This window comes from Thalassophryne amazonica, chromosome 10, assembly GCF_902500255.1.
Source record: "Thalassophryne amazonica chromosome 10, fThaAma1.1, whole genome shotgun sequence".
NCBI lineage: Eukaryota > Metazoa > Chordata > Actinopteri > Batrachoidiformes > Batrachoididae > Thalassophryne > Thalassophryne amazonica.
This window is the reverse complement of record NC_047112.1, coordinates 42,200,023-42,217,259: the sequence shown is the minus strand read 5'-3', so window position 1 is coordinate 42,217,259 and position 17,237 is coordinate 42,200,023. Positions and strand designations below refer to the sequence as shown.

The 17,237-nt window shown below is 40.1% G+C and overlaps 1 protein-coding gene across 1 annotated transcript in view; it reads right to left on the bottom strand.

Annotated features, from left to right (window-relative positions):
- Positions 1–14,451, bottom strand: part of ftsj3 (FtsJ RNA 2'-O-methyltransferase 3) — a 42,211-nt gene extending 27,760 nt beyond the window's left edge. The window contains exons 1-11 of the mRNA XM_034179915.1: positions 14,411–14,451; positions 14,231–14,376; positions 14,042–14,147; positions 9,759–9,805; positions 9,250–9,329; positions 8,977–9,076; positions 3,686–3,880; positions 3,452–3,567; positions 3,217–3,321; positions 2,743–2,843; positions 503–589 (exon numbers count right to left, since the gene is read on the bottom strand). Of these exons, the coding sequence (XP_034035806.1) occupies positions 503–589; positions 2,743–2,843; positions 3,217–3,321; positions 3,452–3,567; positions 3,686–3,880; positions 8,977–9,076; positions 9,250–9,329; positions 9,759–9,805; positions 14,042–14,147; positions 14,231–14,297 (1,004 nt within the window). The 5' untranslated portion in view covers positions 14,298–14,376; positions 14,411–14,451. The remainder of the gene's footprint in view (positions 1–502; positions 590–2,742; positions 2,844–3,216; positions 3,322–3,451; positions 3,568–3,685; positions 3,881–8,976; positions 9,077–9,249; positions 9,330–9,758; positions 9,806–14,041; positions 14,148–14,230; positions 14,377–14,410) is intronic.
- Between the last annotated feature and the right edge of the window lie 2,786 nt (positions 14,452–17,237).

Sequence of the window (17,237 nt, the reverse complement as noted above, 5' to 3'; positions counted from 1 at the left end):
TGGGAACCCCCCAGCAGTCTACGTCTATAGCAGCATAACTAAGGGATGGTTTAGGGTCACCTGATCCAGCCCTAACTATAAGCTTTAGCAAAAAGGAAAGTTTTAAGCCTAATCTTAAAAGTAGAGAGGGTGTCTGTCTCCCTGATCTGAATTGGGAGCTGGTTCCACAGGAGAGGAGCCTGAAAGCTGAAGGCTCTGCCTCCCATTCTACTCTTACAAACCCTAGGAACTACAAGTAAGCCTGCAGTCTGAGAGCGAAGCGCACTATTGGGGTGATATGGTACTACGAGGTCCCTAAGATAAGATGGGACCTGATTATTCAAAACCTTATAAGTAAGAAGAAGAATTTTAAATTCTATTCTAGAATTAACAGGAAGCCAATGAAGAGAGGCCAATATGGGTGAGATATGCTCTCTCCTTCTAGTCCCCGTCAGTACTCTAGCTGCAGCATTTTGAATTAACTGAAGGCTTAACCAAATCAACTCGCTGTCTGTGCATTTACTTTATCTCCTGGTTGAGTGATTTGGCCTTGTCCTTTAGTCTCTTGGCCAGATATCTCCTCATCTTGGACCTCCAGTTCAGCAACAGGCTGGAAACATCAGGAAAGAAACAAAAAAGCATGAATTAGCCAATAACACAGGTCTCTGTGTTGCTGATCTTTAGAGTAGATGAACACACCTCCTCAAACTCCAAAACACTAACACTAAATTTGACAAGCTCAATGCTATTTTAACATTTAATGATATGCCCTAAAATTTTCCAGATATTGCAGATCAAACTAAATAATTCCATGAAGGTTCATGACAAAAGCAAACTGTTTGGACAAAAAAAAAAACCCAAGGAGAAGCTTGTCAAGGTACTCTGTTGCTGATTTGCAGGAATGTTTAGCAATATTTGGATAATGTTGCCATAAAACAACAGTGACTGAATGTGAGCGCTGGGTTTTGTCCTCCTGGGATCACTGTCATTTTAGAGAGGCTCTGTTGAAAAGTATCATTTCAATAGTCACAGTGAGAGATGGGTAAGTCCCACTGTTTTTTTTTTCTTACATTTAACAAGCTCTCTCTTTTACTCTTTCCACATGTACATATGACACGATAATCCAAGGGTAAAAAAACCCTGAAATTTTAGTGTAAGTAACACCCTGTCACTTACAGGAGTTAACCCTTACATACAGTGCATCCACAGTGCTTCACTTTTTCCACAGTTTATGTTACAGCCGTATTCCGAAATGGATGAAATTCCTTTTTTTCTCCTCAAAATTCTACTCACAACACCCCATAATGACAACATGGAAAAAAAAACTTTTTAAAAAAATATTTGCAAATTTATTAGAAATAGAAAACTGCACCTTTCAGAGTGGCCTTTTATTGTGGGCAGTCTAAGGCACACCTGTGCACTAATCATGGTGTCTAATCAGCATCTTGATATGGCACACCTGTGAGGTGGGATGGATTATCTCAGCAAAGGAGAAGTGCTCAATATCACAGATTTAGACTGGTTTGTGCACAGTATTTGAGGGAAATGGTGATATTGTGTATGTGGAAAAAGTTTTAGATCGTTGAGTTAATCTCATACAAAATGGGAGCAAAACCAAAAGTGTTGCGTTTATATTTTTGTTGAGTATATATACACGCACACATATACATACACACACACACACACGTATACATATATACACATACATACTACATATATGCATATACATATATACACACACACACATATAAACGTACATATACATACATATTGACTGATAGATCATTTATTTAGAGTTTTACAAAATAAGCATTTCTTTGACATCTACATTTACCCACATTGGGTTGAAAAGAACAGGAGATACAAACATACATGCATACATACCCGTGCACTTAACCCGAAAAGGGGTGGGATGAAGACGAACTTATTTAATCCCATCCCCAAATACGTTATTACGACTACCGAGTGTGACCAATATTCCTTTTTTTTTATTACTATGTAATTGATATCATATATTAGTGATGAGTATCTATAATAATAATAATAATAAAAACAATTCCCATCATAATAGACAGTAATAATGACAATAATTATTGTCAATCAAAATTTTTTTTTGTTTTTTTAATTTCTATTATTATTATTATTACTACCATTTTTTTAAATTGCTATTGATATTGCTGGTGTCATAGCTTAAACCATTTCCATATGTCAATAAATTCCCCACATTTACTCAGAAAATGACTATTTAAAAGGACTATTCTTGTGTGTGTCGATGGTAATTTTCTCTCTCTCTCTCCACACACATCATACATGCGAACATACATACACAAAATACACACATTCCTCACCTATACACACATGTATACACATAATACATATACACAATTATGCTACATTAATTTTATTAATGTAATTACCTTAACTTTTTTATTAATTTATCATTATTTTTTCCCCCTTCCCCTCCTTCCCCATTTGTCATGTGTGTGGTGCATTAAAAGATGCAAAGTATTTTGTAAACCTGCTGCCAGAGAGGGGTCTTTTTAGAATTTAGAATGTCACATGACCTATAATAGTGGAAAAAGTGTTTCTATTGCAGTTTTGTGAAAGATTTTTTCGATTTACCTGAAAACTCACTTCCTACAAGCATAGCAAACTTTACTGCAATTTCTGAATTCATCATTTAATAAAAATTTAAAACGGATATGCTGGATTTGTTACTGATTATAAGGTGTAGTAGTCCACGACCAATTAAAGGAAACTTACCGGAGGTCTTTGCGGCCCAAAACCTTGATGTCGCGACAACACTCCATTATCTCATCACTTGTGAGTGGGTGAGCCTCCAGGTCAGGGTTGTCAAAGGTAATCTGAAGGAAAGTGATGGTCAGACCATCCGGTTGAGTAAGAAAACAGCATGGTTTCTAATCTCTTTTTCTCACACACACACACACACACACACACACACACACACACACACACACACACACACACACACACACACACACACACACACACACACACACACACACACACACACACACACACACACACACACACACACACACACACACCACCTTAAATGCCTTTCTTCCTCTGAAATGAATCCATGCAAATAATAATCTTTAACATCAAGTCATTATCCAGGATAAAGCGTTGCTTATCAAGACTGTCCATAAAAATTACACAAAATGTGTACAATTAAAGCAGCAGCCTGGCATTTCAATATAGCAAAGACTTCACCTCATTGGCTTTGGCTAAAAAGTCTACAGGGTTTTCAGCTTTGAGGAACGCCATGACTGTGAAACTGTGGAAAAGTGTCACATCACCATCTGTGTATCCCTCTGCCTGGAACAGAAAAAACACATACTTTCACTAATAATTCAATATTACAGTCAGATGTGGCCTGGAAACCTCAAAGTGGTTAAATGAAATATAACCCAAGAGAACTACATTATCTTCGTGAAATAATTCATGCCTTGGGCTTCTTGTCAGGAACCAGCTCCTTCACCGTTTTGGCTTGCACTTCTACCTCTTTGAACGCATGTTTGGGGTCAAAAAATTTGCTGTCGATTTTGTCTGGTGCAACAAAGCCTGGAACACGTAAGAGAACAGGCAAGTGTCGGATGTGACTTGCAGAAGCAACCATGATGAAAACATGGCAAAAAAGCAGAGTTAAATGTTTGTCTTCTCTTCGGACAGTGCTACTGACCCTGACAGATAACGAAGATTTCAGCAGACTCGTTCCTGGAGGCCTGCGGCTTTGTGGCTTGCACCTTCTTGAAAAACTGCTGGAAGATCCACATTAGTGGCTGGTAGTCTTTGGAGCGGAAAACCTTGGTGACAAAAGTGCCTCCTTTGTTCAAGAACTCACAGGCCAGCTTCAAGGCCATTAGAGTCAGATGAGCTGAGAGCAAACAGGACAAGAAGAGGATTTATTACATCACACTCAAATGATAGTAAGTTATGTGATTGTTGGCAGACATTTCTTGTAATTTACTCATAAGTCTAAAACTGTCCATTAATGCTGGCTACTGATTGGCTGAAAGCCACGGTCCGTATGCAGAACAAAAATGACCTCGGAAAATCCTTTAATTCGTGGCTGGAAACGTAGAATTTTAAAGCAAGTCCCTCTGCGATTTTTTTCTGCTCCAGGTGTGTTTCTCATGTCGGTGCTGTGCTCTGAACACACAGAAGCGCTGTAATGATTTAAACTTTTAAAGCGCCATCGCTGTGGTGTGGTCATTACATGACCTGATCGATCGATCAGGGTGATCACGCCTGATTAATGCATTGTTTAAACATTTAAAATGCCTTGGCAGATCACACAGCACTTCATTCAGATCACACCTGATCGTGGTCGATTGCCGCTTAAAAAGTTGAAATCATCACAACATTTCATTATTCAGGTCTGTGATGACCTGATCAGGTCTGTTGGTCAGGCAGCAGCCAGCGCTTTCAACATTTAAAGAGAAAGCACCCCATTCATTCACGGCAGTGTTTCCCACAGCCAGTCCACTCATCAGCATTCTGTACACAATGAAAATGGTTTCTGATGCGCACCACACCATGTAGTACCGACCCGAACCACTGGGTGTAACGGGGCTGTTGGCAGACGCTGGATAATGGTCAAGGTGCGACAGCTGCATTAATTTATTAGAAATACAACAGCGTGCGCCAGAGTTTTTAATACGGCAGGCATACGCAGGCTAAATCGTCAAGGTGTGACAGGGCCTTAACATCTGACATAGTGATCAGAAAAATGATTGAAGAAAAACACTGCTTAGTCTGTTGGACAGAGTTCATTCATTATTTTAAGAAATTACTGTTGTGTAGATTTGTTTTTATGTTTGTTTTTTTTTGGGGGGGGGGGGGTCTCAATTGTCAAATTACTTACTAAACGAAATCAGCACTCAGTGCACAAACTGCAACTACACCAATACATTTAATTTCACAGTGGTAGAGAAAGTACTAACTGCTGGAGTTCATGAATGGCTTCTTGAACCTATCAGCACACAGTATACCAAGGGTTAAAGCAATAAATTTTCATCCGACTGAAATTTTTCCTAGCAAAAATCAATGCCAGCAATTCCCTAAAATGTGGTGTAGTCTTTTCTCCTCAATAAATACAATAAAGAGATTATACAGTATACAAATCTATTCTAAACAGCCTCTAAGGAGAGGGAGAGAGAGAGAGAGAGAGAGAGAGAGAGAGAGAGAGAGAGAGAGAGAGAGAGAGAGAGAGAGAAAAAAAGCATAAAAAGAATGCAAAACCTGAACATAAGTGTACATAAAAGGGTGGTGGGGGGCGGGGTGTAGTCTTGATTCTGGGGGGTCTGGGTGATCTCCCCCAGAACATTTTTAAAAGAGCAAGTCAAATTTTGTGTATTCTGGTGAATTTTAATGGGTATCAAGCCCTCTGAAACAAAGAAAACTCATTTCAAACTGTCAAGTAAAAATTCTTTGTCTTCTGTAGTATTTTGATCAATTCTAATCCAGTAAATGTGCCAAAAGGGTGATGTGTCACTGGCTGTACAGTCAATAAAATACAAAATTAGGGCCTAAAGCAATTGACAATGTTTTTTGCTGTGCACAAAGTAACACTGTCACCCGTTTTGAAAATGCATGTGCACTGAGAAACTCAAAACTGGCTTATTCACATTTAATCGGTAAAATGCCCTCACTTGTAAAACAAACTCGGGCTGCAACTTACAATTATTTTAGTAATCGATTAATCAGTTGATTTTTTTTCGATTAATCGTTTTTTGTTTTTTTTACTTACATGTGAGTTTTGCCCTTATTTCTTTAAGTGAGTTATTATTAAAAGGGCCTTTATCACGCAGCATCAACTTTGAGCTTGTAACAAAGTTATGATGTTATATTCTCGTCACAAAACATAGTGTTTTGTTTGATTTTGAATATACATACATCACGACACACCACAAAGAGATTTCATCCGGTTTAGATGCCTACAGCAACTATCTCAACCACTGACAACATATTACAGCAAGAGTCCACAAAAGTATTTTAAAGGCCTGACTAAAATGTAATATGTGATCTTTAATAAGATGTCTTCACGACAAAAAGACACAAATGTGCAGTTTACTGCATTTTATTTTTTTCTTGTGTAAAAACACAGCTTAGATGTGGTTTGACCAAAACAAATTGCCATTAAACTTAAATAAAACAGGAATGAAGTGGAGGTTTAAGAGTCACTAGGTGTTCACAGGAAACAGTTATTTCTATATTTATTTATTTATGTTCATTGTTAGTTGGTTTTATCAGGTTCTTTTTGTCCGTTTCTCTGAAATTGTATTGTAGCATTGTTATTATTATTATTATTATTGATATATAAATAAAAAAATATTACAATTTGTAATACATTTGACTCTTTTACAACAACAAACACTGAGCCATTAATTATTATACAGAAAATAAATGCACACAAACGTGTTGAGATGTGAACAGCTTAATGCTAACTTTAACATTGAAAATGCCATAGACATGCTAACGCATTAGCATCGGTCCCGTGTTTAAGTTACAACCCCTGGCAAAAATTATGGAATCACCGGCCTCGGAGGATGTTCATTCAGTTGTTTAATTTTGTAGAAAAAAATCAGATCACAGACATGACACAAAACTAAAGTCATTTCAAATGGCAACTTTCTGGCTTTAAGAAACACTATAAGAAATCAGGAAAAAAAAATTGTGGCAGTCAGTAACGGTTACTTTTTTAGACCAAGCAGAGGGAAAAAAAATATGGACTCACTCAATTCTGAGGAAAAAATTATGGAATCATGAAAAACAAAAGAACGCTCCAACACATCACTAGTATTTTGTTGCACCACCTCTGGCTTTTATAACAGCTTGCAGTCTCTGAGGCATGGACTTAATGAGTGACAAACAGTACTCTTCATCAATCTGGCTCCAACTTTCTCTGATTGCTGTTGCCAGATCAGCTTTGCAGGTTGGAGCCTTGTCATGGACCATTTTCTTCAACTTCCACCAAAGATTTTCAATTGGAGTAAGATCCGGACTATTTGCAGGCCATGACATTGACCCTATGTGTCTTTTTGCAAGGAATGTTTTCACAGTTTTTGCTCTATGGCAAGATGCATTATCATCTTGAAAAATGATTTCATCATCCCCAAACATCCTTTCAACTGATGGGATAAGAAAAGTGTCCAAAATATCAATGTAAACTTGTGCATTTATTGATGATGTAATGACAGCCATCTCCCCAGTGCCTTTACCTGACATGCAGCCCCATATCATCAATGACTGTGAAATTTACATGTTCTCTTCAGGCAGTCATCTTTATAAATCTCATTGGAACGGCACCAAACAAAAGTTCCAGCATCATCACCTTGCCCAATGCAGATTTGAGATTCATCACTGAATATGACTTTCATCCAGTCATCCACAGTCCACGACTGCTTTTCCTTAGCCCATTGTAACCTTGTTTTTTTTCTGTTTAGGTGTTAATGATGGCTTTTGTTTAGCTTTTCTGTATGTAAATCCCATTTCCTTTAGGCGGTTTCTTACAGTTCGGTCACAGACGTTGACTCCAGTTTCCTCCCATTCATTCCTCATTTGTTTTGTTGTGCATTTTCAATTTTTGAGACATATTGCTTTAAGTTTTCTGTCTTGATGCTTTGATGTCTTCCTTGGTCTACCGGTATGTTTGCCTTTAACAACCTTGCCATGTTGTTTGCAACATTGCATGATGATTTACTCTCTTTTAAGAGTTTGATAATCCTCTTCTTTGTTTCAATTGACATCTCTCGTGTTGGAGCCATGATTCATGTCAGTCCACTTGGAGCAACAGCTCTCCAAGGTGTGATCACTCCTTTTTAGATGCAGACTAACAAGCAGATCTGATTTGATGCAGGTGTTAGTTTTGGGGATGAAAATTTATAGGGTGATTCCATAATTTATTCCTCAGAATTGAGTGATTCCATATTTTTTTTTCCCTCTGCTTGGTTTAAAAAAAGTAACCGTTACTGACTGCCACAATTTTTTTCTTGATTTCTTATAATGTTTCTTAAAGCCAGAAAGTTGCCATTTGAAATGACTTTAGTTTTGTGTCATGTCTGTGATCTGCTTTTTTTCTACAAAATTAAACAATTGAATGAACATCCTCCGAGGCCGGTGATTCCATAATTTTTGCCAGGGGTTGTATAAAATACATCAACCAACTGTTTCAGAAGACCATAACAGGTCGGTTTAACATAAAAAAGATAAATATTACTCACAGGCATATGCTCCATAGGGTTTTAGCGGGGAAAAATTCAGATAAAGCGAAATAAAACAACCAACGAAGCAGCAGATTGAAGCATTGCTTCATTGGTTCAAAGCAAAGCCACACCCTGCTCTACCTGGGGAAGGTCTACCAATGTTCCCACGAAGACAGGGAGGAGAAGGACCGTAGCTCATGGCAAGCAGTAAACAGAGCGGAGAGGAGTGGAAATTCACACAGTCCCTTCCTCCACAGTGTGGCGCCATCCACGATGACACTGCTGCTGCTTTGATTAGCGCAGAATGGGATGTTGCTTTGAGAGTGAGAGTATCATACTGCGACCCCAAAAAAAGGCATGACACCACGTGCGCACGTATGTGTGGTTAAATTTTCCAAATGACGGAAATCCGTCGTGGTGACGGAGAACTTTAACCCATGCAATATACCCAAACCAAGCTTCTCAACAACGGCTTTATTCATTTAAATAGTCTTGGGACATGCAGCGGCTTGGCGGGACACACGGTGGCTCAGCACAGCACCTTGCCCACACGCACTGGCTGTAGCAAAAGCACGGTGGAGGTTTGCGTATATGCTGTATGTAGTATTTACTGCATACCAGACCCCCCCCCCCCCCCCCCCACACACACACACACACACACACCATGAGTCTAGTTTATTTGTACAGATGGCGTTGTTATGGATGGCATTCTTATAACAACAACTACCCTGCGTAATGAGATGAACAATTCCTCAGTGTTACCAACCTTGTGAGTAGGCATCGTGCTGCCAGTTGGTTCCCACATTTGGAGCGCCATCATTTAACACAACGTCCACCTTCCAAGTCTGCAGCTCCTTTCTTAGAGCCTACACATGCAATCAAAACAATCAGAGACAACCTGATATTTTCCAGTCACCTTTAATTATGATTAATTGTTGCAGCCTGACACACACTTTCAAAATATACCATAAAAACACTGAAGTGCTGTAGTTGTGGCAAAAACTGAACATTTTAGGCATTTGCTGGTGATCTGCTTTACCTGTTTGCACTTCTCAGTGGTGATGTCTTCTTGCAGTGTCACTACATTAGGAATGGGCTTAATAGGCACCAGGTCAACACCTGACAAGAAAAAGGGTGCTTCAAATCTTCTCCAAAAGTAATCTTACAGCCATCTGACATTAATAATCTCACTCATCCTTTTAATTTAACAGCATTTCCGGATAGATGTGATACTACAAAATAGGCACACGTGCAAAATATAGAGCAACCATAAAACCAAAAAAAATTAAAGACTTTAGCCGAGCATGAACAGCTAGTTTATTACAAAAAAAAAAATTAAAATTAAAATTAAAAAATGGTAAATGGACTGCATTTATACAGCTCTTTTCCAGCTGCATCAAACGCTCAAAGCGCTTTACAAATAAGGCCTCACATTCAGCCCGATGTGGGGGTGCTGCAATACAAGGCGCTCACTACACACTGGGAGCAATAGGGGATTAAAGACTTTGCCCTTGCCTTGACAGTTGTTATAAAGGTCATATTACTTACCAATGATGAGACTTGAAATGGGCATAAACTTGGATGCCACCTGCAACCTGTATCAAGAATTTAGATCAATGCCATATTCCACAGCACCCATGTTAATACTTTACAAACATAAAACACAAATAAAAATTTGTGTTAAACTTCTTCCAGTTGTCGTAAGAATATATTTGTGAAGTAAATATTTTGCATTAAGGCTACAATTAATAATTCTCACCATAACTGATTCATCCTTCAATTAATTTCACAAATATCATTTGTCCTATAAAATGAAAATTGCTGAGCAATACCCTTCACAACTTTACAGAGGTCAAAGTGTTGCAGTCTTCAAATATCTTATTTAAAATGAATCAACAGTCCAAAGTGATGCTGCGTTAAATTCTTCATATTCAGGAAGCTAGAAGTAGGCTCAAACCCAATACTCTCCCTCTGCACTACCAGATCATTCTTTCCCTTCATTATGCACATTCATGTGGTAGGGTGACGGGAGAGTATTGAGATGGGGCACTTGCAAAAAAGTGGCATTTTTAAGTAAACAACAAATCGATGAAAAGTTCTGTTTGGCTATTCACTGCAACATGCAATCCAGTCTCCATACGACCAAAGTTGGAGCTGTGCCCAAATTCTCGGTACTACATCAGACCTGTTTCCGCTGGGTGTTGGACTCCATTAGAGCAGCCCCTTATCACAATACCATTCATGATATTCATGGACAGGATTACAAGGTGCGGTTAGGGACCGGGGGGGGGGTGTAAAGTTTGGTCACCTCAGAGTCTGCTTTTTGCAGATGATGCGGTTCTGTTGTCTTAATCAGGCAGTGACCTCCGATGCACACTGAGCAGGTTTGAGGCCGAGTGTGAAGCGACTGGAATGAGAATCGGCACATACAAATCGAAGACTATGGTCTTCTGTCAGAAAACAATGGATGATCCCCTCTGGGTCAGGGGAGAGTTACTGTTCCAGGTGGAGGAGTTTAAGTATCTCGGGGTCTTATTCACGAGTTGGGGCAAGTTAGTCCAGTTCCCTAACAAGCCATAACTGATAGATAAGGGAAATTTTCTACAGCTTTTGATAGTCAAAAGAGTTGTTTTATAAACACAGTAAACCGTACATATCATGACAACGACAGACATGCAAAGACAGACCTTCAAAATAGTCAACATACAGATACATTTTTACATTACAAAAAGAACTGCTTTCATTGGCAATAAAACAAGTTAGAACAATTCATATATATAATGATAAAACAAGATGGGACTTATGACAAACTTATTACAACAGCTTAATTTTGATGTATTTCCCTCAACGACAGCTAACGTGTGTATGGTATGACAGTGAGAATAGTCTTTGACAATGTTTATCTAACTACAAAAAGTGCCACAGCACAGGCATTTTAGAAACAGGAAAGATGAACTATAGGTGTTATAAAGTACCGAAAAACACTCAGAAGAAAAAGCTGTTTTCATTGTATTATTGTAAATGATCTTCAAACACCAAGTGATCACCTCAGATTATGCTTGTGTTATATAATAAAATCAACAAGGCTAATAGACTTCTTGGTCCTATCAGGGGGACTTTCTCATATCTGGATATTCAGAACTTCAATTTATTATACAAGGCCTTATTCAGTCCCCATTTGGAATAGACCAACCAAATCCGGTAGCCATATTTGACGAAACATACAGAAGCCATAGAAAACATCCAACATTATGCAACCAAAATGTACTCCGGTCTCAAGGTCATACCCTGAAAGACTCAAAAGACTAAAACATCCTTCATTAGCATTCTGTAGATTCTGTGAAGACATGATTGAGATGTTCAAGATTTTGTCCAGCAAATACAGTAGTGTTCAGAATAACAGTAGTGCTATGTGACTAAAAAGATTAATCCAGGTTTTGAGTATATTTCTTATTGTTACATGGGAAACAAGGTACCAGTAGATTCAGTAGATTCTCACAAATCCAACAAGACCAAGCATTCATGATATGCACACTCTTAAGGCTATGAAATTGGTCTATTAGTAAAAAAAAAAAAAGTAGAAAAGGGGGTGTTCACAATAATAGTAGTGTGGCATTCAGTCAATGAGTTCGTCAATTTTGTGGAACAAACAGGTGTGAATCAGGTGTCCCCTATTTAAGGATGAAGCCAGCACCTGTTGACCATGCTTTTCTCTTTGAAAGCCTGAGGAAAATGGGACGTTCAAGACATTGTTCAGAAGAACAGCGTAGTTTGATTAAAAAGTTGATTGGAGAGGTGAAAACTTATACGCAGGTGCAAAAAATTATAGGCTGTTCATCTACAATGATCTCCAATGCTTTAAAATGGACAAAAAAAAAAACAGAGACGCGTGGAAGAAAACAGAAAACAACCATCAAAATGGATAGAAGAATAACCAGAATGGCAAAGACTCACCCACTGATCAGCTCCAGGATGATGAAAGACAGTCTGGAGTTACCTGTAAGTGCTGTGACAGTTTGAAGATGCCTGTGTGAAGCTAATTTAATTGCAAGAATCCCCCGTAAAGTCCCTCTGTTAAATAAAAGACGTGCAGAAGAGGTTATAGTTTGCCAAAGAACACATCAACTGGCCTAAAGAGAAATAGAGGAATATTTTGTGGACTGATGAGAGTAAAAGTGTTTTTGGGTCCAAGCGCCGCAGACAGTTTGTGAAACGACCCCCAAACTCTGAATTCAAGCCACAGTTCACAGTGAAGCATGGTGGTGCAAGCATCATGATATGGGCATGTTTCTCCTACTATGGTGTTGGGCCTATATATCGCATACCAGGTATCATGGATCAGTTTGGATATGTCAAAATACTTGAAGAGGTCATGTTGCCGTATGCTGAAGAGGACATGCCCTTGAAATGGGTGTTTCAACAAGACAATGACCCCAAGCACACTAGTAAACGAGCAAAATCTTGGTTCCAAACCAACAAAATGAATGCCTCACAGATGTGAAGAAATCATGAAAAACTGTGGTTATACAACTAAATACTAGTTTAGTGATTCACAGGATTGCTAAAAAAGCAGTTTGAATATTATAGTTTTGAGTTTGTAGCGTCAACAGCAGATGCTAATATTATTGTGAACACCCCCTTTTCTACTTTTTTTTTTACTAATAGCCCAATTTCATAGCTTTAAGAGTGTGCATATCATGAATGCTTGGTCTTGTTGGATTTGTGAGAATCTACTGGTACTGGTTCTCACACCGTACGGTCCGATGCTCTGATTCAACCTGACTACTCACATTGAACGTTCATAAACCACACGCCGGACTCGTGTTTCCAGAAGCAAAACGTAAACAGAAGCTTTTTTTTTTTCAAACTTTATTTACATTTATGTTTACAAAAACTCTCAATGGGAGACATCAAAGTTTAAACAAAAAACAAACAAAAAAAGCAAGGCTTTACATGAAGAAAGGGGAAAAAAAGAAACAGAAGCTGCTCTCCCAAAGAGACAATCACTGTTTATGCTCTCTCCAATTCCGCATCAGTGTTTGCACATGCACAGTGCGAGAGGTAGGATGCTTGTAGCGCTGCTTCAACACCGTGATACCCTCATAATGGCCAACTAGAATATCAAACAGGTTTGATTTTCATCCGACCATACGATTGCCGATCGCGGGGGTGGTCATGAGAGGTTAAAAGAAGCTTGTTACTCCATGTATACTACACGATGTAGGACATGCGATTAAGCTGAAACTTGGCGCGATCCAAAAAAATCTTGCACGAGTGAAAAATCAGCTCAAAAAGGGCCAAAACTCGCACAGTGTAAGCCCAGCTTAAGCACACTTTTCAGTCAGAACCACAGACACCTGAAACAACTTGTCTGATGCCATCATATCAACAGCTTTAAGAACAGTTTCAATAAACTATGGGAAAAAAACAGTGTATGACCACAAAGATACACCTGCCACAAAACACTGCAAGATCAACATATCTACACTACTATTAAGAACGGCGTGAATCATTACAGGTTGCGTAGGTAGGTAGGATAGGTTGCTTAGTATCCAGGAACCTCTGCGACATCATGTTTAGAGCATCCCTCCACACAACAGGAGCCTTTGAGGCTACAACCAGTGTTCATTTTCACAATCCCTTCATTTTTTTTAAATACAAAATCCAAGAACAGATCCGAAACCAGTGTTTATGAATGATGACTCACAGAAACTCCCTTTTAACGGAATCACTGAAAACAGATGTAGTTAAGCACTCATCAGTGACCCTCAGGGAGCATAAATGCTCCATCCGTGAATCTGCAGTTTGACAAAAATCTAACTTTTGCTCACCATCCACCTGGAGCAGCACACAGATCGATGAGAGCTCTGGCTTTCTGTAGAAATTGAAATTTACGATTGAGCTGGATGAGTTTGAAGGACGAACGAGAGCGATAACCTGAAAATAGACAAAAACAAACACTAAATTATCGAGTCTAGCTGCTAATGCTAACAGTCACGTCTCCAGTTGCTTTTCTTTACCCGTTTCTTTGGCGAGGTGGTAGAATTTATCTTTCCTGGTTTTTCCAACTTTGAGTTTCTTCCCCATTTTCACTGGACTTTAAAGCAGAATTATTAAATATTCCACTTTTCTCACAAACGTAACCTCACCAAACTTTCATAAACACTATACGATTATATAGAGTTCAGTGGTGTAAACACACGTGCCGTATCGACGACGCACACATTCTACGTCACATACAACTCTTCTTCTTGTCATTTATCTCAAGTGTTTGTGGTAATCGCTTGCCACCTGCTGGCTGTATCGCAGAATCAACCAAAGATAATGTGGTAAATCTGTAGTGGTTAGTATGACGCCACATTGGTTGCTGAGGTGCAAGAAATGCGGCCGCCATCTTGGACAGGTCATCGTAGTGATTCCATCACAAGGTGCAGTGAAGGTTTGATTTTATAATCTTTTTTTATTTTTTTATATTTCAATATTACCGTTGCTTTGTTCTTTGTTATTTTATCTGTTCTGTAAAGTGTCTTTTAGCACTGTGTAAAGCGCTATATAAATATAATGTATTGTTGTTGTTATTATTATTGTTGTTGTTGTTGTTGTTGTTATTAATATGTATGTTACTGACATGAAGCTCTTCAGCATCTCACCATGTCATTTAGGTCCTTCAGACGTTTTTGAGTAAATGCTTGCGCAAGAGCATCAGTGCCTTAGTAAAGGTCAAACAATGTCGACATCCATTGGATTCTATGACACATGGTGCAAGCTATTCCTTTTTAAAACTCTATTAACTTAACCAATAATTTGCATCACTTTTTTTTACTAAAATTAGAGCAACTTTAATTTTTGACCCTTATACAAACTGAAGTTGACCTTTGTCACCATTCTTGCTGTTTTTACTCCATAACTCCATAACATTCAGTCATAGATAGCCCAAACTATACCTTTTTGGAGTCTTTGTGAGCAGACAAATAATGTGGTATGTAATGTGGTTTTCAATATGATTGCAGCATCACTGGTGTGAGCGCAACCAATTGTGTCTCAACACCAGTAAGAAAAAGGAGATGGTGATCAACTTCAGGAGGAAATCACCACCTTACCCACCGGTGAACATCCAGGGGGAGGACATAGAGACTGTGGACAGTCTCAAATACCTGGGTGTTCACCTCAACAGCAAACTGGACTGGACTCACAACACCTACGCCCTGTACAAAAAAGATCAGAGTCGCCTCCACCTCCTGAGGAGACTGAGATCCTTTGGAGTGAGCAGGCCTCTGCTTAAGACCTTGTACGACTCTGTTGTAGCCTCTGCTCTCCTCTGTGCTGTCGTCTGTTGGGCCCCGGGCAGCACAGAGCGAGAGAGAAAGAGACTGAACAAGCTGGTCAGGAAGTCCAGCTCTGTCCTGGGCTGTCTTCTGGACTCTCTGGATGAGGTGGCTGAGAGGAGGGTGTTAACCAAGTTCAAATCCATCATGGACAACTCTTCTCACCCTCTGCACCGGACTGTAGTGGAGCTGACCAGCTCGTTCAGTGACAGACTGAGGCACCCTCAGTGCAAGAAGGAACGATACCGCAGATCGTTCCTCCCTGCTGCTGTCAGACTGTACAATAACACTGTGAAATAACCACATGCAATAATATGTCCATAAATCATGTGCAATATCAATATTAATGTGTCCACATATCATGAGCAATAACAGCTCATTTACAAATCCCAGCTCTAATGTCACCTTACCACACCTAAACTCCATTTCACATATTGGAAAGAAGATGCTCTGATCTCCTATCTCCTTTTCAATCCCAATCATGTGTTATGTGGGCCGCTGAAGAGGAGGTACTGCTGGCCCACTACCACCAGAGGGCGCCCTGCTTGGAGTGCGGGCTCCAAGCACGAGAGGGCGCCAGACCCAGAGGAAGTGACAGCTGTCACTCATCACACCAGCTGTCACTCATCTTCACCACTACTTAAGCCGGACTGCAACTCCACCTCCCCACGAGAAATCGACTACCATTAAAAAGGTAATTTCTCTGCTGACAGACACTTTGTGTGTTTAACCTGAACTTCTGTTACAGCCGTTTTCCTGGAGTGTTTCCTTGTCTGAGGGATTGGCGTTTGGTGTGACAGCGACGGCTTCGCCTCACATCCCAACCCAGATAAGTGGTTAAACCAGGAGCTGTACGAGTGTGTGATTGGAGGTGGAGGAGCTCCCTCCTAACTGTGTATGGACTGTGAATTACTGAGTGTGCGGACTCACACTCATACATCTTATCTCTGCTTTCTGCCAGCAGTACCAGGGTCGACAGCCGAAGACAGAGGCCACCTGGGGACTTGGGACTTGGCGGCTCCGGTGTTCTTCAGGCCGTTGGTGGTGGAAGCCGTGTGGGACGCGGCTTCTCTCTCGTCAGGGGTCTTCTATCTTCGAGCCTGCCCACATGTCACCTGGTGTTTATTGACTGTGCAAATTTCTGTACATTTAGTTGTGTATTATCACAACATTAAATTGTTACTTTTTGGCTTACTCATTGTCCGTTCATTTGCGCCCCCTGTTGTGGGTCCGTGCTACGACACCTTCCCAACAGGATTTCTCGGCCATCGTCATGGATTCCGAGGGGCGTCAACCCGAGCTTGAACGGCCAATGGAAGAGTCAGGAGTGCAGGCGTCAGCGGGAGGCGTGTTGAGTGAGCTGCAGCAGATCTTAACTTGGGAGCAGAATTCACGGTTCGTAACGTCTTATACTGGGTTTGTACGGGAGTTCAAACAAGTGTTTGACCATCCCAACAGAGGCGAGACCGCTTCGAACGTGCTGCTGTCTGTGAGCCAGGGGCGCCGTAGCGCAGCCGAGTATGCAGTCGACTTCCGCATCGCGGCAGCGAGGTCCGGCTGGAATAACGTTGCGCTCCGCGCCGCCTTCGTAAATGGACTGTCTCTGGTCCTGAAGGAGCTCCTACTGGCTAAGGAGGAACCGCGGGATTTTGACGGGCTTGTCGATTTAGTTATACGCTTAGACAACCGTTTAAACGAGCAT